This window comes from Caloenas nicobarica, chromosome 22, assembly GCF_036013445.1.
Source record: "Caloenas nicobarica isolate bCalNic1 chromosome 22, bCalNic1.hap1, whole genome shotgun sequence".
In the NCBI taxonomy this organism is placed as follows: Eukaryota; Metazoa; Chordata; class Aves; order Columbiformes; family Columbidae; genus Caloenas; species Caloenas nicobarica.
The window spans coordinates 3,150,855-3,174,574 of record NC_088266.1 but is presented as its reverse complement, the minus strand read 5'-3'; the positions used below and the strand labels follow the sequence as shown (position 1 = coordinate 3,174,574).

Genomic DNA, 23,720 nt, shown 5'->3' with positions numbered 1-23,720 from the left:
GGGTGAAATGTCAGGTGAAATTATATCAGCGAGTACAGCAATCCCCGAAAGGGAGATGTTTGGAGCCTTGTAATGCTGCCTCTGGATTTGCTTTTCAAAAACACGTTGATAACTGATGCTATTTATTACAATGACTAACTTTCATAATAGCTTCAGAAATTACTTACTTCGCTGACAGCCAGCTGGGGGTATTTCTCTGGTTCTCAGTGATATCAGATGCAACCTCCAGAACTTTATTACAGTTGCACTTTGGATGGTGCATTTGTCATCACTGGCACAGCTGGTCCCTTCAACACAGCTGCTTTCAGCCTACGTGCTGATACTGCAGTGGAAGTTTTAAACATTAGAACTTGAGTAGGACCCTTAGTATTGGGAGGTGGAAGTGTCTGAGTACTTGGCTGCACAGCTGCAGCACCCAGGAGATGTCCCACAGCAAAACAGTGCAGGGAACTCACTGCCCCTGCAGCAGCAGCCTGATCTGCTCTGGGTGTGTAATGACCCTTTGGATGATCTCCTTCATATATTTACTGACATAGGCTTCTACGATTTTGAGGTCTGCCTCGTTTCAGAGATATTAAAGCTGAGGAACAACACCAAAAGGTAAACCACAGAATTTCCTCCCTGAGGAATGTTAGTGAAGTTAACGGGCATTAGTGCTGGCATCACACAGAGTGTAGTTCACAGTCATCACAGTGTCTGGGATGGCTCTACATCACTTTCTTTAGTAATATCAAGAATAAATACATCTCACAAAAATAGAATGAGTCTCTTGAATCTCAGATTTGAAGAGAACCCAGAAGAAAAAGTGTGTTTGCTTCAGGCTCTTGTAAATTTTCCAGGAAGTTAATGGCACAGAAGATGAATATGGTAAAAATACTGTTCACGTGGTAACACGTGAAATGTACTATACTCTCCATTTTCTCAGGCTGTGCTATAAGCAGAAAGATATTTTTAGGGCTCATGGAACAGCTGCAGACTGAAAATAGGGAAGCCAAAAATGTCCAACAAAGCACTTTCAACAAAAAACTAAATTTGAAAAATTCATTTTAACTGCTAGTTTATGTTTCCTCTTTAGAAAGCGTTTTCAGCTTTTAATGAGGGATTTTATTTGTTATTTCTTACATTTTCTCTATGATATTCCTCAGTAGGATATCCTCTTCTGAGTTTTCCAAAAAGTAATCTCCTACAACGTATGGTCAGAAATGCCTTATCTAAGCATATAATCAAAGGCTTCAATTTCTTTCTTGATACAGACACACAAATTACTTAGACGAACACTTGCTAAAATTACACATGTGGCTGCTTCTGATACAGATGTTATGTTATAAACACTTTATTTGCTTTTCCTGCAAATACAAGCCTAGCTTTCCGCTTTTCCTTTATCATGAAGGTTTTATTTTAAGGATGATGGTTTGAAGTTAACTTGTCAGTCAGTGCATGAGCAGTCCAATTATTCAAAGTTACCACAGCCAGCACCATATCAGTGTCAAAGCATTTATGTGACTGTTGTGGACACAGGCGTGAAAGAGCTGTCAAGGCATCGATGCGGTACCTGGGCAGCCCTCCCCAAAAAACAAGTTTGGAGTGTTTGGAGTTACTAACGATGAAAGATTTTGATGGTGGCAGGAGGGGGACTTAGCTTAAAAGTACTTTGTTATATTGTTATTGTTGGGTCCCTAAAAGTGGGACCTTTATTCTCACCAAAATGACATAAGAAGTCACATGTTACCCAGACAAGCATCTTCTCTGGCTCCTATCCCAACCAGGTATCGCACAACACCCTGTGGTAGGGCCACAGGAATATAGTTACAACCTATATCACTGGGAAACATTATAACAGCTAGTTTTGGAGTAAGCTGATTGTTCCAGTTGCAATTTTCACGCTAAAAAAAAAAAATCTAATCAAGAATTAGTTAATGTAAGTGTTCAAGAAAGCCCTAATGATTTTTAGTTTGCCTTTAGACTTATTACTTCTCAGAAAATATAATATACTGAAATATTGTCAATGATAATACGGCTACTGGGCATCACTCAGAAGAGCAGACACCTTATTGTCACTTTTTAAAAGGATGGTCTGATGCTGCTGCCCAAGGACACATCGTTGTTACCTTCAGTGACAGAGGACAAAGGCAGGAGGGTGTAGGGTCACAACTGCTGAGCCATGAATAGAGCTCCATAATTCCTGAGGAGCTTTCTGGAAGATTTATGCAACATATTCTATGGGTTAATAAAGTACCAGTCAAACTCCTTGGATACATGTTCTAAGGCAAAAAGTTCTACTAAAAACCAGTCTTTACTTTTACATACAGGCTATAAGATAATGGATCTAAATCCCTTATTTTAGGAGCAATCCTTGCTACAAAAAATGCTGTATTATCAATAGTCCTTGCAAGCAATTAAAATCATTAATTTCTTTGTATCGTACTTGGTGTACAGCTACCTACGCCTACAAGTACATGAATCATGGTCTTCCAATTCAGTTTCCTGCAGTGAAACCAAAAAGATATTAACAGTCCAATGAAGAAAAAAAAAAACCTCGATTCACTACTTATAGTTAATGAAATAATTTATAGAATAGACACAGCACTGTCCCCACAGGAAGAATGTGCAATATTTATTTCCACTTATTTCCACTCCTGATTTGTGTAAACTTGGAAAAGTCACTACAGCACTCAGTGCCTCAGTTTCCCCACTGTTTCATATGGAAATAACTAGAAGCAGCAATAGGATGAAGCTTCAAAGTTAGATGATATTCACCTCAAAAGCTTTCAGCATTTCCTTTCTAAAAGGTAGGGGCTTTTAAATATTTATCTTTTAACGATATGATAGTGCCTTGATCCAAAGACATGTGCAGATGGCTTGGAGCTATTAAAGTGGTGAGCAGACCTCCAAGAGAGCAACCGTCTCATTCTCCCATATGTCCTAGAATTAGTTTATGCAAGACAGGTCCTGAAAATGCAGAGCAAAGCATGAAACATTTATTTCCTAATTTAAAGCATGAATTAACTTATCCCTCAGGTAGGAAAATCCTGCATTTGAACTGCCTTCCCTTCTCTCCCTTGAGTTACTAGTGACAAGTTAATATCACAAAAAGTGACCTCATGCAATGGTTTGAATAATGCAAAGATAAGGTCTTTGTGAATTCCAGTTTAATCACATTCCTCTAGGTCAACTTTGTACACAAATCCTGCCCCATGCTGCCGATGCCCAGACAGCTGATGGCCACTCGGACACGGGACGGCTTCCCATAGCCCAGGGACTGTGCTGGGTCCTGCTCAAACACCAAGCAGGTGTCATCTCAGCCACCTTCTCAGGATTGCATTGTGCTGGTGTGCTGAAAATACACCAAGAAACGTGTATTTAAAAAGTGACGACATGCAAATTCCAAATGACAGACATTTGCTTTATCTGTATAAACTCGTTCTAAAAGCAGTGAGTCTTTGAAAGTATTAACAAACAAGCTCATAGAACCATTCTGTAATAAATGAGAAACTGAGTACACAGTATGTGTGTGTTTTCCCCCCTTCTGGCTCCATTGCTGTGCTGCTTTCCTCATATAACTGTTCTTGTTAAAAGAACGCTCCTGACCTGAGAAAACCCAAGTCAACCTTATAATATTTTGTTAAATACACGGTGGTCATCCACAGGTTTAAAAGTAGTAAAGAGTGGGCATTCCACATTTAACTCTGAGTCACTCCATTGTATGTCATGTAGAGACAGCTGCTGGCAGACTTTGGAGAGACTTTTTCTGGATCAAGTGCTTACTGACAGAGATCCCAGCTCCAGTGTGTCTTCAGGAACGTGCCTACTCCCTACAATCAGCTCTTACACTGGATGTAATATGTTGCTTTCAGTGAAATTTGTTTTCAGGAGTGTGGCCCCAGAGAACTTCACTCTTGCAAGAAAAAGCTTTCTTGCGAAGGCAGCCGAGCAGCTCTGCTCCAGGGATCTTTCGTTTTCCCTCTTCCAGCCCATCTTAATCAAGTCTTTTCAGGACTGACTGAAATGGCATCTTGGAGAGAATCAGCTTGTACAAAGAACAATTGCCCATAAATCTAAAACAGAACTATTGCAAGTGTAGCTGCTTACTTCTATTCCCTTAAACACCAGCTTATTTGCAAAGTCAATTCAATAGATCTGGATTTCCTGGCCAGGATGGGACAGGGCTGCTTCAGGATTGCTGTCTCCATCAGCCTCCTGTATAGCCCATTTATCAGATCATAAAATAGTTTAGGTTTCCTCTGTGCCCCATAGAGTGGAGCACCAGTTTGTGAACACTGATATATATTGATTTTGGTGAAGCTCTGAGTTACAGCAGCTGAAAATCTAGCTCCATCTCTAAAACTGACCAATAAATATTACTATTCCAGCCCAAGATCTCCAGCTTCAGGCATTGCTGCGGTTTGCTGATTCCATCATTTCTTCTCTACAACTGACAGCCAGGGCTGCTCACACATCTGTGCACACAGTATTTTACAGTCAGGAACACAGATGCTCAAGGAACAGGGTTTGATTTATAGTTGCTTATCTTAAAAACAGCTGCATAATATAAATATTTGAGTTTGCCTATACTAATACCAACCCCTTCCTATAGGACACATTTTACTTTTTGAGCAGTGAATTCTTCTCTCTTGTATCAGCTGCAAGTCTGACTACACAAAGTCAGGAAAGGATGCCTGAACCATAAATAGGGTAAAAGCTGCATCCTCCATTTCTCCCGTTCTTGACACCTGCCCAATGAGAAACTTCTGGATTGCCATTTTAAAAGCTAAAGAGAGGCTAATATATATACTCGTATCTTGCATATGAAATGCATTTCAAGAAATAATAGAAACTAAAGGCACAGAGACTCAAACGCAAGAGCTACCACAATGCCACCAGCTATTTAAGGCCTATGCAAATCAATGAAGAGATATCACGGACTTCAACAATTTGTGAATAAGGGAAGGTAAGAACCATCTCTGAGGCTAAGGGTCTGTATTTCTGCAAAAGCCTTCTAAGAATCTTTGACTTCCATGTAAATATCTCCATAAGATGGGAACATAATCCTCCATACTCTCAGTGTAAAGTCCACTATGCAGGCCTGAGTATATGCACATACATATACGAACGACTTCTCTCTATACACACACACAAAAATGCCACACAAATGTCTCATCTCATGAAAGGAATATCCAAATTATCCCTCTATTGTCCTGCAGAGTCCCACAAGTTGTCAGAGACTGTAGCATGGTGACAGATTTGAATGTCCTGGCTTTTGTCTGACTTATTACAGAATTTTCCATCAATGTGCAGCTCCATGTGCTGTTAGAATTTATCTTTCTATAGAACCATCTCCAACACAAGTGAAATCTTAGCTTACAACACCTCTAGTACACAAAAAATAAATCCATATTTTCCTTTGCTACTCTTTCATTAAAAATACACTCAAAGCGTAAATTAAGCATCCAATTTAATTATATCCTTTGCAAATCTCCTCTGTAACTGAAAAGACACCATCTCTTTCTGTGCCAGCTTTCCTGTTTCTATGCCCTGGGGGCAGCTGCAGGCCCCGCAATATTTAGTCAGAAGCATAAAAACTGTTTTCTGCAAGCTTTATTAATTTTCAGGCCATTTCCTGTTTTCCATTTGCAACCAAACCCACCCCTTTTGGCAGGTGCTGAAATACAAAAACCACACAATTCAGTCTGAGGAAATGTTCTGTTACTTGAAACAGGAGGAGACCCAGAACGACAGCAACCAATTTTTCATTATCTGCTTTCAACAAGGCAACTCTGCTTTACTTTGAGGTAAACTTTCAGCAAATCATGCTGTATAGAATTGCCCGTCTCAGTTTTAAAATTCTTTACATAATAGATTTAGTCTTAGAAAACATTGTATAAGCCACAAGCAGAGAGTGTCCACAAAACAAATTGTTCTGGAAGTGGAAATACAAAGTAAATTCTATTCATAGTTTGCATTTTTTGTAACTGATGTCTAGGCAGCTTCTTTTGACACATAACACAAACCAGTAGAAACTATTTTCTGTCCAGTTTGAGATGCTAGAGCCTCAGTTTACAGATGAGACAAGCATGCACAGGCTCAAACAATTTCCAGGAGCTCTGCATGCTTGGCACTCCTGAACGTCAGTCCTAAAAGACGCAGGTGTCCCCAAAGGGCTTCTACAACAAATAAATCAAATACTAGTTCTGGCAATATAGCCCTAAAAAGTTTAGAAATTGATATATATAAAATTCCTTTTGTTTTAGAGATAGCTGTAGTGAAAAAGGGAATAATTCCGGAGATACTTCAAGAAAAGGGTAATAATTTTATTGTCATCTGAGATTAAGTACAATTACCAGGTTCATGCTACACAGGGAACTCTGTAACAACAGTCCCTTCTCTGCAGCCCCAGAAGCTGCATCAGCCTCATCCCCACAGTTCACTGTCACACTTGGCCCTGTGTAGTATTCCTTACTTTCTGGATCATAGTGATGTTCACTTGCAGAGAAAGTAAATCTAGAGCTAGGCTTTTGCAATTTAAATGAATTAAATGTACACATACTGATTATTTCATTCAGCAGAGAAACGCAATCAATTCCAGGATAAACTGTCAGACAAAATTTCCAATTAAAGGCCTGGTTCCAAGTCCGTTTATGACAACAGGGAGTTTTCCATTGACTTCAGTGCTCCTGGGTTCAAATTGCAACACTGGCTGATTCAGAGGAAAACACACCATCCCACGCTTCTGCCACCGAGGCAGAACACTTTGCAGGATATAGTCACTATCCTTCTACTCCCCCAGCTACGTCTCATTCTTTGCTCTTACTGACCTAGAGACAGCTTAACCCCCTCATCACAAGGCTGAGCAAATGACTGCAATGGTCAGATGGAAAGGACAGGTTATGAAATGAAAATATAAGGGCTGCTTGTACTCTAGACCCTTTCTATCTTCTCCCTTCAAGCACTGTGATTAAAAACACACAGAGCTGACTGGCAAAAAAAAAAAAAAGGTAACCCATGTACTCATATCCTGGCAATTTGTGGGAATGGTCATAACATGCACAGAACAAAAAAAAAAAAAGATCAAATTACAACATCTCTGCACAGACCTAAACTTCATTTCAGTACAACATTTAGGCACATGCGCAAGTCCACTACCAATCAGCACAGACACACATGTACAGGTGTGTGCTTACCTTCTATTTTGAAACAAACAGGCACATAATAAAGCACTGCTTTAAACATAGATTGTTAAAGCAGAGCCTTAGAGTAACTCCTTTATTTTCACAAAACCTATTGGCTTAGCAGAATGATAACACGGTGAACTATAGTTTCATTAAAAAAACACCTTAATTAGGTACAGCTCAGAAGAAAACTGCTCCACTGGCTCCATACCCTCTCCCCAAGGGCATACTGGCTCTTCTGAAAGAATTTTGTGGATATCTTAAATCAGAGGGTTCAGCAATGGCTCGGAGACTCAACCTCTTTACTCAGCAACATATTGTCCTCACCAGAAAGCAAGTTCCTATTGTGGTTGTCCTTAAGGAACATTGTCATCCCAAGATGACAATTAGTAAGAGAGTTTGTTAGAGATGTTGGCAGAGAGTTGATCCAGTCTTGCATCCATCCCACAATGCTGATGCATAGAAACATGTACAAGAAAAAAGTACCTAGTCTCAGACAGACCATTACACAGCTGTACTACTAAGTTACGTATGAAAAGGAAAAATCCTCCATCTCTGTAGGGTGATATTAGCACATGGAGGCCAGCAAGCCTGTGGGCAGAGATAAATGCTAGAGCACAGCTGGGATGTCACTTGAGGACACAAGCTGAGAGACTTGGACATGCAGAAAGATTCAGACAGTATTTACTGCACAATTAAATAACCTGTCCCAAAATTATTCCAGTATCCCTAAGTGCACATTCACTACCACACTTGCTCAGATAAACACGGGGGCTCACTTTGAAATGAAACAAACATCAGTTCGCTGCTGGAAATAACAGGGAAAATGTCCTTAGTGTTGTTCCTTAAATATTTTTAAGGATGGTTTGCAGAAGGGAGAGAACTCCCTGAATACCTCACTCTGCTTAAATACCCTTTCCCCCTTTGCTAAATAAAAGTCTTCTGAAAGCCACAACAGCTCCTGTAACTTTAAACCTGGGCTGAGATCATCATTCCAGTACTGACCAAACAGATGCAGAGGGCGGGCCTGGCTCTTCTTTGAGGACCACCTTAGGCATGCTCCCACCCCTTGGCTAAAGAAAATAATGTCGACTCCACTCATTTTTCTTTAGTTGTATAGTTATCATCTGGGAAAACCTTCTCCCTTTAGACTACAGCAGTTAAAAGGACTATTTGGAATACCAAAGCATTTTTTTGCAGTGATTTCTTTTTGTGATCTCAATTCTTCCCTGCCTCTCAAAAAATTAATCAGAATTTGAATCCATCTGCTCTCAGGATTGGAAAGCTATTCTCTAAGCTGATCAAAGATGTTTATTAAACTTCAACTCTTCATCTTCGTTCTAGGGAGCGTGTCTTTCGTAGCACTTGCTGAAGAAGGTAAGAAGAAACTTTGGCTGAAATTATTTCCAGCTTTTCCTGTAATTTAACAGTTTGTGTACTTACTCATAGGCAATATAGTGGTTCTGTCCTGTTTATAAAACTTTCTTTTGAGTTCTTATGCTATTACTGGGCATCTACGATGGTTGTAATCAGGAAGGAAATACATAAAACGTTTTCAAATGGCCTGAGTTCTGGTCTGATAGCAAAGAATTTTCTCTGTCTAAGGGAAGGAGAATGGTGGGAGCAGCCTGGGAAAGGATTTCGTCCACAGCCCTTGGAAATGTCTTCGCTTTCCCTGTAATATAAGCAAAGGGGACTGCAAGCAGTAATTTTGCTGTAGCTGACATTTAGGTGGTGAAACTCTCTGCAAAAGTAACTTAGAAATCTTTCCATTCAAGAGTTTGGCTTCTGTACTTGGAGGCATCACAACAGCTTAGAATTGGAGCCTTACGCAGGGTTTTGCTAATACTAACTTAGCCATAATTAATATCTTCAAGTGAGGGAAACTAAACCAGGAATAATTATTACCTAAGAGAGTTGAAAAGTGGTTTTGTGTCTACTCAGAAAAAGTTTATTTGGCAAACTATTTCTTTTGAATTTTGTATGAAAAATACAAGTTATAACTTTAGGTAAAACACGTTTAAGTCTTTTTAAAGTTAAAGGAGAAGGGTCTGATTTTTTAGGAGTACATCAGAATTACCCCGATCAGTACTTGATTCCAGGAACACCACATTCAAATTAGTTTTTTCTGCGTAGCGTTTGACTCATTATGAATGAACCAGCCATCAGGCGACGTGCCTGATATATGATGTGTGTGCAAAGTATGCCCACCGCAGTGAAATACAGCTCCTGTTGCTACAGAACGTGTTCCAAGTGCCAGTGCTCTGAAAAGAATAACCTGAAACTCAACCCACTCGTCTGTCAAAGCATAAATCTACTTGTCTGACTTGGGTCGGGGCTTTAACTGAAACAGTCTTAACAGGACTATTGGGTCCCAAAGTCAGCAACATGGTTTCCAAAAGAAAGGATAAAGGTTCCTTTAATTGGGTTACATAAAGCAAGGTATAAGAAAGCCGTAAAAGCATAAAATACTATACTGATGTGGAAGAGAAGAAAATTAGCTTATTAATTCACTTAACTCTTCATATGTGAGCTTCCAAATAAAAATCAATGGCAGAAATAAGCAAAAAAAAAAAAAAGAAAAAAACTAGTAAGATCCTGTTCAGCACAAAAACTCAGGCAAATCTTAGCACACAGGATCAGACTGAACGAGTTAAAATAGAAGTTGGCCTAAAATTTTTCTGGGCACAGCATTAATAAAACAATTAAAAGCACAAGCATTCAAATTAGTGCTTTAGAGAGGCAACACATCTCCTAATTTGAAACCCTTCCCAAGGTGCAAGTATCATTGCAAAGGAGATTACGGGCTGTCACATAACATGAACAGAAGTTAACATGATCGTTAAACAAGTTACCACATGGCACTTGAGCTGTATCAACTGTCCATGCCTGATCTTACCTAGAGGCAAATACTGGATTATACTTCCTTACGCAAGTCTCAAAATTAAACAGGTTTATTCTAGGTCAGCTTAATTTACATTTGTTGCAGACTAGAAGTAAGCTCATGGACAGGATGAAAAGTGTCTATATGGTAAGAATGGAAATTGAAGTTTGCAGTGAACCATGAAAGACAAAAAATTATGTGTTTTTCAAAATCGTAAAAAACAGAATTGAAAAAAATCACAAGAAAGGATTTTTCCAAAAATATCTTGATTTACCTAAACCCTGTTAGCAGTTCAGTGGCAAAACCAAACAATAAAGTTAGGTGACTCTAAACTCTTCTGAAAATCAAATTCTGTAACTGCTGGTAGAAAATAAAATGAACAACTAAAATGAATCGTCATATGCGACTCCAAAATGGAGCCAGTTTTCTAATAAATAAGCGTAACAAAACCTTTCACCCTCCATGAGGCTGCATCACAAACAGTAAGTGTTGTATGTGTGTCCCCAATACTGGCCTCTTGTAAACTACATTAGCATGATACAAATGTAGCTCTATATGGCCAATAACCCAAACTTAATTATCACAAAAAGGAGAAAACATCTTACTGGATCTCAGTTAGCAGGTGTGCAAATTAGTGAGTCTGTACTTTGCAATGTCTTAATGAAAGCCCAGCAGAACAGATAAAAATTGCTTTCACCTCTTCATTGGGAAAGCGGAGAGGTTTACCCATCTGTATCTCAAAAAATTAGTTTTTGAATCTGTGTAACTTTGCTTTAAAAGGAAATCATATTCAAAACCTCACAAGTGGACCTTTCATTAACTCAAGCTGCACAGTGAAAACTGGAAATGGAGAGGCCTGATTCTCAGCTCCTGTAATTCAATGGTTTCCACTGAACCCACGCATTTACCCCAGATCCAGTGCTTTTAAGTCATCTGCAAAAATAAGCAGCTCAGAACCCAGAGAGATAAAAGAGCATTTTAATAGATAATAAAAAAACAGTGAAGGAAGGAGAGCCCACAGCACACAGGCTGTTGGGCTGTGACAGAAGCATGCAGTGTTCCCTCCCTGTGTCATCTGAGGCGAGCCATACATCCACGCGTACCACAGGAATGACTGCTGTTTACCCAGCTCCAACATATGGTCTGTCTCAGTTGCACGTTTGTTTTGTTGGTTTGTTTGCTTTTTGTCTGGATGTGGTCAGGGACTAGAGGATGGAACTCAACTGCTGCCAGGTCCTGCTATTCACCGCATCCCAGCTCCACGCTGCAGACAGGCAGCCTCTGAAAGGGCCTCCGCCAATGTGTGTGTGCACCTACCATACCTTCAGCTTGAAATAATGCTGCAGCAAAGCTCATGGAGCTACGTGGTACACAACTTCCTACACAGCATTTCAGAAAAAGTTGTAGGTTTGGGAGTACATGTATGTTGGGATATTATAAAGAGAAACAAATGAGAAGAGACACAAATTTACTCACTGTCTCAGAAGGCTGGCCAAGGACTCTCAAACGAAATAGAAACTGTGATGCTGTCTGTATTCCCCTGTTGCTTTATGGCTTCCTCATGTTTTTTTATCTTTGTGTTTGATGATTACAGACACTACAACATCCAGCATAAGTTGCATCAGAATAATTCTGTCAGGGCACAGTTCTGCTGTGTACACCCTTCCAGGCAAACATGGACCGTCTTAGGAGGGCTTCAGTAACACATGAGCTGCTGCTCAATCTGTAAAGGGGACACACTTAATTTCAAATGCATACTAAAATGGTTTTATGACTAAGAAACTCATCCAAGTATTAGCTAGTATGTTATTAGTATGAAAGTCAGACTAAACATATTCAAATGGATCTTGCTGTGTGGCAATATAAAGCAGCTAACAAAAAAAAAATCTTTGCGTGAACAAAGTAAAAGCCTAACCAGTTTCCAGTTAGTGTTTAGTATGCATATTTCAAACAAAGGAGATAAAAAATGATCACACAAACAGCTCTGCTGGCAGATACAAGGGGTTAGTAACCTGCAGCAAGGCAGCTGTGAAAGGGCACATGGATAAACCCTCAGAGTTTTGGGAAAGAAGCAATTCAGGGAAAAGATTAGTTTATTACTGTATTAGAAGTAATTTAATTCCTTTCATCTGCATTTACATATCCTAATATTTGTACACAGATTGTCTACTTTCTGCTGCATACCCTGTAAAATTTGCTGGTCCATTACATGAAATTTCGTACTTTTATCCATGTCTTGGTTCCAACGCTCATTCCTTGTCAGCCACACAGTGATAATCACAGCACTGTAATGCTGCAGGTTTAGGTGCCACCTGCAGAATGATGCAAAAGTGACTTATGTCTTGATCACTAGTCCAGTCTTGTTGCCCCAGTCAAACCCTCACTGCCCAGAGAAAACACAGAAACTGCTAGTAAAACTGCAAACAGTTGCCACAGGGTCATGGGGCAGCAAATATTGATGAGAAAGTGGTTTTATCTCACATTCATGGGATAGCAGCTCTGAATTCTGTGTAATTGCCAGACAAGAAATCAGAGATTGACACAGCAACATTATTAAAAGCATAAACCTTAGAAGACTCATCTCTAGTTCTACAAGCAATATTTTAAAGGAATATCCCATAATAGTGTTAAATAGTCTCTTCCTTTTTAACACCCACAGCTCTGTGGCTCATTTTATCACACACAAGAGAAAGCTTAGCAAGTTACCATCTTTTCCTCTTGTGGTTTTATTTCACAACTTCAGTTGTAGGTCATAGGCACACAGCAAGCACTAGAAGCACAGTTATTTTTCTATCTGCCCAGTTATAATATATTTTGTTTTGCTTTTCTGTACGTATCCTGTATATGGGCAACATAAAATTTTGTAACATTCGGAAGACACGTGATTTGCTTCAGAAGCAGCTGAGTGGCTCTTTGCCACTTGGCACTGAAGGTTTAAACTCTGTCTTTATTCCTTTGGCTAAGCCAGCCGCAGCAATAGAAACCATCTGTAGCCGGGTGTGGTGACCAAAGGAAACGTTTCTGACAATTCAGCGAAACGTTGTCATCGTGAGCGACATGGAATACCTGAACGAAGACAGTCATCCTCCAAATAAGGCTGAGCTAAATCTTTCCTTGCGCATCATGACCATTTTTCAACCAGCAGATACTTTCCCAAGTTCGTGGTGTTTTGTCATGCAGCTTCCTTTATTATCTTCAGCAAAGCTGGGAGGTTTTGTATAAGAAAACTGCATTAAGCACTTCAACTTAAAGACAGAAAGCACATACTTTCTCTGAACAAGTCTAGACACTTAAAACATATTCCAGGGCATTTCATTATCATGGCATAATGTACAACACCAACTTCCAGAAAGAATTAACAGAAAAAGAAAAAATGCCAATGTTATGGCCCCAAACAGGCTAAGGATGCTGCAGATGTCATGAATTTTGCAGGAGCCACAGGCACAAATGAGAATTTCAGTTCTCATTAAGAAACTTCCTTGCCTTTCTGAGGTCTAAAAATTTTAACTGTCCAAAGGCTCAAAATCCAGAAGGCAAACCCCAGAATCCACTATATTATATTCTTCAAAACCTCAAAGTCCAAAAAAATTTGTAGGTTGGATTTGGCAGTGTTGAACCATTTCACACACAAAAAAAGAGACAAGTATATGGTTTTTAAAAATACCCCAAAATGCTTAAGCAATTATACAAAAATAATGGAAAACTACCTTCAGAGAAAAACAAGCTGATGAGGTAGGTTTTGGATCTGACTGTGGAATAAATTTAAACTTAGGATGAAACCAAATAACAGACAAAATGGTATTTGAAAACTGCAGAGCTGCTGCTGAGACATTATGTATTCAAAAGGCAGATAACTTATCAAATTATACATTTTTGTTAAAACTTCCAACACCATGAATAAAAGTTTCCACCGAACCACCACTGAACAAGATTCCAATAATGACATACTGACTAAGACTTACTTTTCTCACAATCAAATTATGGTCTGGGGTGAAAAATGTTTCCTCAGAAAGGGAATTCCTGTATCAGGACATGAATATTCAGTAAAATATGGCCAAAACAGGATGGCTAACACACGCAGGCATACACAGTTCTTCAAACAGCACCACTGGGGCTGTGACAGTTCAGGAAGCAGATCCTGAACAACATCAGTCAACTCCAGATAGTTAGCCCAGTAATATCTTAAACAGAAGAGTGATATCTCCCAAGTGACCCATCCCACTAAATTCTTTCCCTTGCTTTTCTAGAGAACATTCCACAAAGCATCTATCTAGCACAGCTGGGTAAGATAAAATACAATATCAATAAGATACAGATTGAATTTTAGCTTGAATTTTAAGATCAAAGCTTTTATTTGACAGTTAACCCGCTAGTTAATTTTTTAAGGTGTTATAAATAACTAAAACTGCAGGGGTGCAATGAGCAACAAAGATTATTTCAGTTCTTCATTCAGGGAATCCTTTAAGGTTCGCCATTTTTACCTACTGGTCTCTTATAATGGAGATGGAAACTCATCCTATTTTGAGGGCTTCCTATTTCAAGGACTAAGCTAAAACACAGGGTTACAACGGCTTTCGCCCACTGGTGTCTGCGTTTATTCAGACTCCTGGGAAAGAAACAAGATCCTATAACATTCTTCATCTTCAAAAGTATCTTTGTTGGTTTTGGAGATATCTGAAAGGAATGGTAATGAACAACAGTTTTACAACTCATTCTCCTTTCCAACACAACCACTATGCTTTGAAAGCAGCCCTAAGTGGTTTTTCTAGTAAACTGTCACTCCATGCATAACAATGAGTAGTGAGCTCATCCTCCCCTAAGTGGGTCATGGGATGCTTAACCATGGGCTGTTTTCAAAGCACTATTAAACTTTTAAAGACATCAGATTTTCTCCTGGTGTGAGAAGTTGCAGCCTGATAGCAGCTGGGGACTTTGAACTGAAACGCACCCAGCTGGAACTTTGGCAGAAAGAGATGCAGTGATGAATTCCCATCTGTAGCAACGTAAAGCTGCGGACAGAAAAGGCCACAGTGCTAGAGAATCCCAGCACTGCAGGCACTGCTTTGATTTACAGCCTCCTCCAAGATAATATTAAGAACACATGCAGAAGCACTACTTAACCCTATAGCTCTTGCTACATTTGGCCCACATCAAATGAAACAAATGAGTAAAGCACACACACCCTTACGTCCCATTTACATCTCTCTGATGCCAGCAGTACATTTGCATGGTACTGGGAAAAATGTTTCATGTCCAATATTTCCCTCAATTTCATTTAAATATTTTTTTTTACTTTATTATGACTTTGGCTGACAAATATTCCTTCCTGCAAATGCAATACACTGGCAACAAATTACCTCCTGGTGTTTCTTTTGGTAATAGTTCAGTAGTGGCTGCTTAACTACCACCTAGAGCACTTCCCCTGTCTGTTCAGGAAAATAAACCTGGAAATATAGTCCAGGGACTATTCTCCAGCAAATACAGGACCTCAGCTTGACCACAGTAATATGCAGATTGGACAGGGCTGGGACAAAATCTCCACATTGACAGAAATCAGTTGTACCTGTGAGCTTCAGGAAGTTAATAGGGAAGCCATATTATTCTGGTTTCCCTTTACAGTTCAGAAAAGGCAGCACTTCCAAGGATGACCCAAATCATCTTCTGGCAGTATTTATCTTTCCCTACAGGCTCTAAAAGATAAGGGCAGGCAGACACCTTATTTAGACATCTTTATTAAGCACCTAAAATTAGGCAAAATTAATCTGGGCCACCTCCTTTTGTCAGTCACTGTGCAGTGAGGGCAAATGCAGCACCAAAATAGCTTCTCTACATGTCACTTGTTGCCAAGAATCTGCAATAACTTTATCACACAAAGAAGAATTATTTCATGTTTCTTTGTGACATTTCACTAATTTTCTACACCTTTGTTTCTTTCCCTGCCTTGACTATCAGGGCTGAAAGCTACTGCCATGCCAAGAATATATGCAGCTTCTTTGAATAAGCTGCTTGATGTTAACATACAAAATTTTCAAGGCTGCTTCAAGGAGAAAAAGAAAAAAAGGGCAATTTTGGGGAGTCTGGGTGGCTTAATTAGCTACTATATTAGGTCTCGTGTTGGCATAACATGAATATACTTTCTTCATCTTCAACTGCCTAAAGTACTAGAACACACCCTTTTAGCTCTTAAATAGAAAGTGTATCTGCATTCAGGCTTATAAACGTATAAAAACATAAAATTCTATTTACTTGAGTAAACATGGAATTAGAAATCTAAGTTTAGATCAGTGTTTAGTCTCTTAGTGATGGGACAAAGCTCTGAGTCTTACATTGCTAGAGGTGGGTGAAAAATTGTTGGTTTGGTTCAAAAATGAGTTTTGGGAGCAAAGAATATTTTGTGAACTACAGCTACACCCATATATATTAATGATAGTTATAAAAATAAAAGGCTGCAGCTGGCACTGAGCTGAAAGATGGGAGAAAGCTCTTACTATTTTAGAAAATGGAAGAACCAAAGACTCTTTCAAATCTAAGTGCACAGGGGCAGGGAGATTTAGCATCACACAGATCTTATATGTAACAAAATTTAGATGTCTAAGTAGCCAGAATGTGAGTATCAAGTAAAATCCTAACTCATTTTCTAAAATTCTATTCAGCAAGCTCAGTTCTAGAAGGAGAAGAAAGTGCAAAAATTGATTTCAGAGACAGAAATGACACAGAATTTGAAGAATTATCAACCCTGGTGAGTATCATTCTAAATATAGGCTCCTTTAAGTTACTGTGATTTCATATTCCTGGTACCATCTTGCGGCTTAGATTTTGAAAAATCATTATAAATTATAAAGAATAACCTTGATTTCTGACATAAACATCTAATGCCAATGCTTTTGCTTTGCAAGCAATTAGGTTGAAGGTGACAAAGTTGAAAATGTTTTTGGCAGTTCTGTACTTCAAAAAGCATTCTGCACCTGCTTATTCACTGTCATTCGCCTCTTCTAAATCAGTATCTCTCTATCAGCTTCAGTGAAACCAAACCAGTGTTAAAAGAAACAAGACCAAAAAAACCCAGGCAGGTCTGCAACACACTGCAGTCCTCTCCTATACCTTCTGTAGTCCTGCTGAGACCTCATCCAATTTAGAAAGCCTCTAGCAGCAAAGACAAATCACCTTTTTTTTTTGGCACTTTACACAAGTCAAAGACAACAGGTAATAGCTAAACAAGCATCCATAGGGCACCTGACCAAGAAATTTAAATGCTTGTTTCATACACATAGCCTGAGTGTACTGAGCTTTTCTTTTCCTTCTTCCTCCCAATTCCTGTAGTTGCCCACAAGACTGCACCATGCAACAAATCTCTTGGAGTTTGGAGAACTGATGACCACAGAAAGTGCATTTGCCACAAGTGAAGACAGCGAGCATTCCACTGGTTACGAAACTAACACAGAAACTGTTGATGGTAAAAAAAAAAGTCATTTTTATTTTATTATATCAAAGTTCTACTGCCATCTACTAAACGATATCTGGAAAATTCAAATATGAAGTTTAAGGTGCTCTCAAAGGTAGAATTGCTGATTTTTGAAAGGGAAAAGTAAAATTTCTAATATTGCTCCTTAATAATCCCTCTGCATCCTTACTTCATAACAGAGGTGTGCTGACTAAAGGAAGGGGTAGCTACACCATTTTGCTCACCAGTGCACTCTCAGTTCTACCCCAAGGCAGGCAATAACTCTCCAAAGCCTTCATTTTCTTTTCAGATGATTAGTATGGAAATCAAACAGCTCTTCAGAATTTTTTTTTTTTTTACCAATTCGAAGATCCTCAAACGCAGGAAACAACTGTTATAACCCGGCTGCCCTCTTGATTTTTGCCAAGTTGTCTGCCTTAACTTTCCTGGAGAGACACAAATTACTGTCACACACATACAAAGTGAATTGCACCCACATTTACACAGTAGTCAGTGAGCAGCAGATTGGTGCAAAAGGCTGATATTCTGCAAATAGACTGAGAACAAGGCAAAATTTTATCAGAATAAATCAGTCTCAAGCAATTAAAATCTGATCTCTTTCTTAATTAGAATTATTTTATACCAGGTATATTCTTATTGATGTTAACGTGATCACATTCCAGTTTCACTGGTACGTATTAAATCACATTCAGTCCCTTAGATTTTAATTTCTACTGCTTCAGAGTGCTCTTTGCTCTCCTTCTCTCCAAGTTTTCTATTGTTCACTTCCTATCAAAGAACAACCTATTACACAGCCCTCAAGACATCATGATAGAGTTGCTAGAAGTTTTCCTTGGATATAGCATTATAAATTGGGATGCAAAACCCTGCACAAAGCTGAGTGATTAAGCAATTATTCTCTTTCTGGCTTCACAGGTGGACGGAGTGGGGAACCAGAGAAAACTGAGAAAGGTATTAAACAAAGGAACTGCTTATAAAGACAAGGGAGAAGTTAACTGCCAGGCAACACCCTTCTAGAAGCCAGTAGCCATGCCCATGTCATTCTTAAATAAAAGTTTTGGGAGAAGACATGATCTACTCCCTGATCTGCCTCCTCTAGTTCACCTGATCGCTGTCTCCATGGCCACATCCGTACAGAGCCCTCCAGCCCCAGGGCACATTTGCAGGTGACAAATAACCCCATTGGATGTCCCAAACCTGCTTCAGAGTTCACAAGATAGAAGGAAATTTTCCCCAAGGGGTGGGACGCAGCAGAACAGTGTCAGTTCTATCAGTAGCCTCTTATCAATGGTCTGCATGAGAAACATGCCCACATTCCCGATTTCCTCTTTCAGGTGGTCTGGAAACAATTGCTCTGGTTGGAATAATCATTGGAATCATAGTTGCAGTTGGAATCCTTGCAGGAATAATAATTGCTGTTGTAAGGAAGATGTCAGGCAGGTACTCGTAAGTAAATTCCTAATCAGGCTTTTCAAAAAAGCATAATTCTCTGAGCAAGGTCACAGGAGTCGTTTTGGAGATGTTTAATGCTTCTATTTTGACAAAATAACTTATTTTCTTGTTATACAGCACCTATTGATTCAGCAAGAGCTGCCAATGCCATGTAGGTGATCTAAACCCCTTCACACACTCCAGAAAAATGTCAGATGCTGCAATAATATCGATCAAGTGCATGGGGGTTGGATTGCTTTACTGCACAGAGGTAAAATTCACTATGAATTACAACAGGACCAGCTTCTGGAAGCGCTGGACAATGTATGAACACTGACAAGTGATCTTGGTCTTACCATTCTGGATATCTGTGGAAGCTCTTTTGGTACCAATTAGATTTGCATGGCACCAGTTCATCTTAAATGCTTTACAAACTCCAAAGTAGTAAGAAAACGACATTCCATTTAACAAAAACTATTTACCCAGCATCAGTCAGTGGCAGGAAACAAGTTGTAATTCCAGTAACAGGGATAGGGGAAAGCAAAATATGAACTGGGAAGAGAAATAAAGCGGTGACAGGAAAGACAAGAGAGGAAAAAAGATCACATAACACACATGTAACTACGAACAAGTATACGTCTGTGGTTTTTGTTTTACAGGCCATGAAAATAGTTGAAACAAGCAACCATGCCATTCTACACCAGAAAACACAAGTGCTTCTTATTTCATGAGAACCAAAGACTACTCCTGTATTGCTGTGAGAAGATGATCCATGGAAAATATGGTCAAAGAATTCCAGGTCTATGGGGATCCCACACAACTCTAAGGACTCCTCCCCTGCCCCAGACTACAGAGTATGGAACATTTAATAGGATTTTTACTAACCAGGAATTTACTAGAGGAAAGAAAAAGATTATGCAGTAAGAAAAACAACCCAGCAGCAATGAGATTTACATCTGAGAAGTGATTTGCAGGTAATATATGCTAGCTTGATTTTTAAACGCTACCAAAGATTATTTCACATTCCATTTTTTAATGCGTTTATTTAAAAACACATATCCAGAACCTTTCAAGTTTTTGGCTGGTTAAGTGCTTGTGGCATGTTTAGCTACTAAACGATGTATCAAAAAAGGAGGATTGGCTTCAGAGAAACAATTATTTACAAATTTAGAAAATATTAGATATTGGAAGCTAAAATCTTTCCACTATTGATACAGATTGTCTGCTCTTGATAGTTATGTGGCAAAATATGGTAGGCCCAGCTGGAACTGACCTACCAACTGAACGCTTGCTCATCTGACTGCTGCACCAGGAATTTCCTGTCTTGTTGCAGAGATACATAGGGATTGAAATACACATCCTGAATTAAAGGGTGCTTGGAAAATACCCAATTTTGATGGGTCACTTTAACCAGTTACTCAGCATGCTTTAGAGCTGACATGTAGAGGCTTCTGAACTAGTTTATACTTTTTTTTTTCCTTTACAACTGTCTGATTTGCTAACTGTATAGCTGGCTTGTTTGATAACATGTGCAACACTAGATCAAAGTGTGTTAATTGAGGTATAACGCACCTTGGGAATTCTACAGCTTTTCTGTGGCATATTTAGTGCAGCAGGACCTGAACGCACAGAGTTCAGAGCAAAGGCTTTGTACATCAAGTGGTTGCAACACATCCTGTTGTTTTAAAACTACACAGCACTGAAATGTTTGGTGTGAAAATCATGGTAATCCATATGGTCAATATTTGCTAAGCAGGTCAACTTAAATATATTCGCTTATCTGTTTCTTTCATGTGCCGTGTACTATCATATCAGTCCAAGCTTTGGAAATAAAAATTATAATGTAAATTGTCTTATTTTCAATAATTGTTCTTTATTTTCTTTAAAAAACACCTACAAAATGTTTTAAACTTCCATCGGTTTTCCTAAATTGTTTTGTTACTTGTCTTATCAGTGCAGTTAGAGTAAACTTTCATTTCTGAAAGTTCTGGCTAAGAAGAGTTCAACTTTTCACACTGGCATTCTTTGCCCCTGCACTTGCAGGCTACAGTACTTCAAGGGGGCCAGATTACTTCACATATTTTGTTTCCAAGAGTCCATACATCTCACTGGTTTTTGAAAGAGAATTGGGACCAAGTTTCATGCATGGCTGTTCTATTTGCTTGTGCGACTTGTATGAATTAACTAAAAATGTTTATAAGCTCACATGAAAGCAGCAAGATGACAGCTTTTTCTTACTGTAGCAACGTAAAAGAATAGTACGTTCTGTTACTCTAGACTTAACAATTTCTTGTCTGTACTGGAAACTACCCCATAAGGTGCACTTAATGTCTGACCAAACACATGCCATATGGAGTTATTAATTATTCAGCCATTGGAGGGAATAGCACAGATGTCACCAGTTTCTTCTGTAGCAGCTTAGTTGCTGATAACTTGCAAATACCATAAAACGAGAAAACCATTCTTATGCCTGTTCTGAATATTGGTTAAACCAGAAGTAACGAGACTTCATTTGAAAAGTGCAGAGCATTAGAGCAGACAACCTCTTTGGGAAGTTGAGTTTTCCTGGATCATGTACAGAATTGAGCAGCCTGCATTCTACTCAAGTAAACTGTACTTTGCTCCTACTCCAGAATCTCTCACTAAGAGCCATTTTAACTTCACATACCAACTATCTAGATTTTCTGGTCTGAACTGTGCCTTTATATTCTGTCCTCTAGTTTAAGGAAAGTTTTATTAATCTTAAGTGAAATCAACCTCTTTCCAAATGGCCCATGCTCCACTGAAACATTATCTGTGGGCTTCCAGCACTGGGGACTCAGTATTAAATATCGTACTGCACTAAATCCAAACCTGCAAAAACGTGAAGACATTAATTTCCTTCTGATCATCGTCTGGAGTGCAGGATACTCAGTATACAGCTAAAGAACACAAGGGCTCCAAAGAATCAGAACACCTCCATTATTCTGCCAACAGGAAGAAACAGCAACTGCTGCTACACTGATACATTTAATATTCTGATGATTCATAACGCCTTGCTGCCGAGAAATCTCAAGCATTGAACATTTAATTCAGCTTCAAACCTCAGGAAACAATCCTTTCTTCATGAAAAGCTTTGTCATATTTATTATGTGTTATATACTACTGAAGAATTCTTAATTTGATTCCCTTTTGTACCATCATGATACAAACATTCCAGAAGCATAGACTAAAAATCTGTGCAGAGGTCTACATTCCATATGCAAACTGCTGCAGCATTCTGTGGCTGAGCTTTCACCGACTTGTATTATCTAGCTCCCCTTTACTGGTTCAGGACTTCAAAGGTAGGCTGAACACAAGCTACATGTTTTTTGCTACAATTTATGTGGAAGATGGGATCTTTTCTGCTTTGCAAGAAGTCAAACAGCACATTGTCCCAGGGCAAATACTTCTGTACACTGAAATGCATGATCAGTATACACATTTGCAGAATCAAGGCCCAAGGTCAAGAGGCTTCCTATGCATGAGAACACATCAGGAAACAACCGCTCCACACTTTCAACAGCTGGCCAGGTTTCGTTTTTATTCACCAGGAACAACATTCAATATATCAACACTCCCTTTTAACTTAAAATCCTTACTCCTGATCACATTCATTCCTTTAGAGTTAGTAACAGTAACGTTCCCTTTTGCAGCTTGGCTTTGAGTCATGAATGTGGCTCTCCCCAACAGACAAGCAGGCACCAGGCTTCCCGTGAGAATGCCAGATGTCACTAAAAAAATATCATAAACATAGTTGTCCCCTTGTATTTGTGTCTGTGAGGAGGATATACAGCAGTGGTATACTATGAAAGCAATGACTTGATGCATCAATATTTATAATACTTCTAGGCATCAGTACAGCAATTCTTAGATTAGTTCATCCAAGGCATGTTTTCACTAGAAAAGCAGAAAATGCCAGAAGAATGAATTCAATAAAACTAGCAATCATTAAGTATGAACCAGATAATCATGGAGATCAAGTTAGTCCTATAAACTTAGAAAGTGTTCATTTATAGTTAAATATCAATTAAAACATGCAGCAATTGCTTTAAAATGTAATTACTCATTATTTTAAGAGCACCTGCAGTATGCTATTGCAAGTATCTTAACCATACGTTATTTAATTTAAAAAATGTGACCTGCACATTAACACTGTCTGTAAAGTGCTCAGACTCAAAAAGCACTGATGTATCGTTCACATGAGGATGGCAAGTATAGCCTCCAGTTCAGGAGAGTATGATACACAGATTAAGTGACTTGCCGAGGGTTACAACCACAGGTAAGAGAAAAGCCACCAACCCAGCAGCCTTTAAACATCAGTCCTGCAACAGCTTCACAGTAGTTCAAATGAAGTGATGCTCCATTATGTTTTATGATAACATGATCCTTAATATTCTTTAATATAAGGTGGCAACTAAGGACACAAGGAAAAAAGTAACTTGCTGAATCTACCAGGAACCCTCAGCTCTGATTGGTTTTGATGAAAAAACACTCCATCCAAAAATATTTTCTCTTGCACCATCTGAAGTTTTGTAGTGTAGATGCTACAGAACCACTGCAATTTAAAGCTTAAGTCATAACTGGCCTACACCATGCCTGAAGACATTGTTATACCTATTTATACTCATCTGTTTAACTAGACGAAGTATCAGATTAACCATGCACATCCTTCCCCAGACAGTTTTTTTAACCTAGAGTATTAATCATGCAAAGTTCTCAGCATCTAGTTTTGTTAGACAACCACTGACAGACATAG

At 39.0% G+C, this 23,720-nt stretch overlaps 2 protein-coding genes across 7 annotated transcripts in view; one reads left to right on the top strand and one right to left on the bottom strand.

The window, feature by feature from the left end:
• Positions 1-23,720, bottom strand: part of LRRC38 (leucine rich repeat containing 38) — a 107,945-nt gene that overhangs the window by 78,415 nt on the left and 5,810 nt on the right. The window contains exons 3-5 of one of the 5 annotated variants that reach the window (XR_010607423.1): positions 13,117-13,254; positions 12,235-12,362; positions 11,527-11,773 (exon numbers count right to left, since the gene is read on the bottom strand). The exons of 3 other annotated variants lie outside the window; for them this stretch is intronic. The gene's annotated coding sequence lies outside the window, so the exon portion shown is untranslated. Of the gene's footprint in view, positions 1-11,526; positions 11,774-12,234; positions 12,363-13,116; positions 13,255-22,586; positions 22,696-23,720 lie in introns of those variants that run through there. One more of the 5 variants, XR_010607424.1, reaches the window with a different exon arrangement.
• On the top strand, positions 8,225-20,791 carry PDPN (podoplanin). 2 transcript variants are annotated; one of them, XM_065649869.1, is made up of 6 exons: positions 8,225-8,543; positions 16,704-16,789; positions 17,371-17,503; positions 18,428-18,463; positions 18,847-18,958; positions 19,603-20,791. In XM_065649869.1, exons 1-6 carry the CDS (start codon positions 8,474-8,476, stop codon positions 19,607-19,609), a joined length of 444 nt encoding a protein of 147 aa, XP_065505941.1. In that variant the 5' UTR covers positions 8,225-8,473; the 3' UTR covers positions 19,610-20,791. The 2 variants fall into 2 exon arrangements, with proteins under 2 accessions (XP_065505941.1, XP_065505942.1); XM_065649870.1 differs by having other exon boundaries at positions 8,226-8,543; positions 18,847-18,952.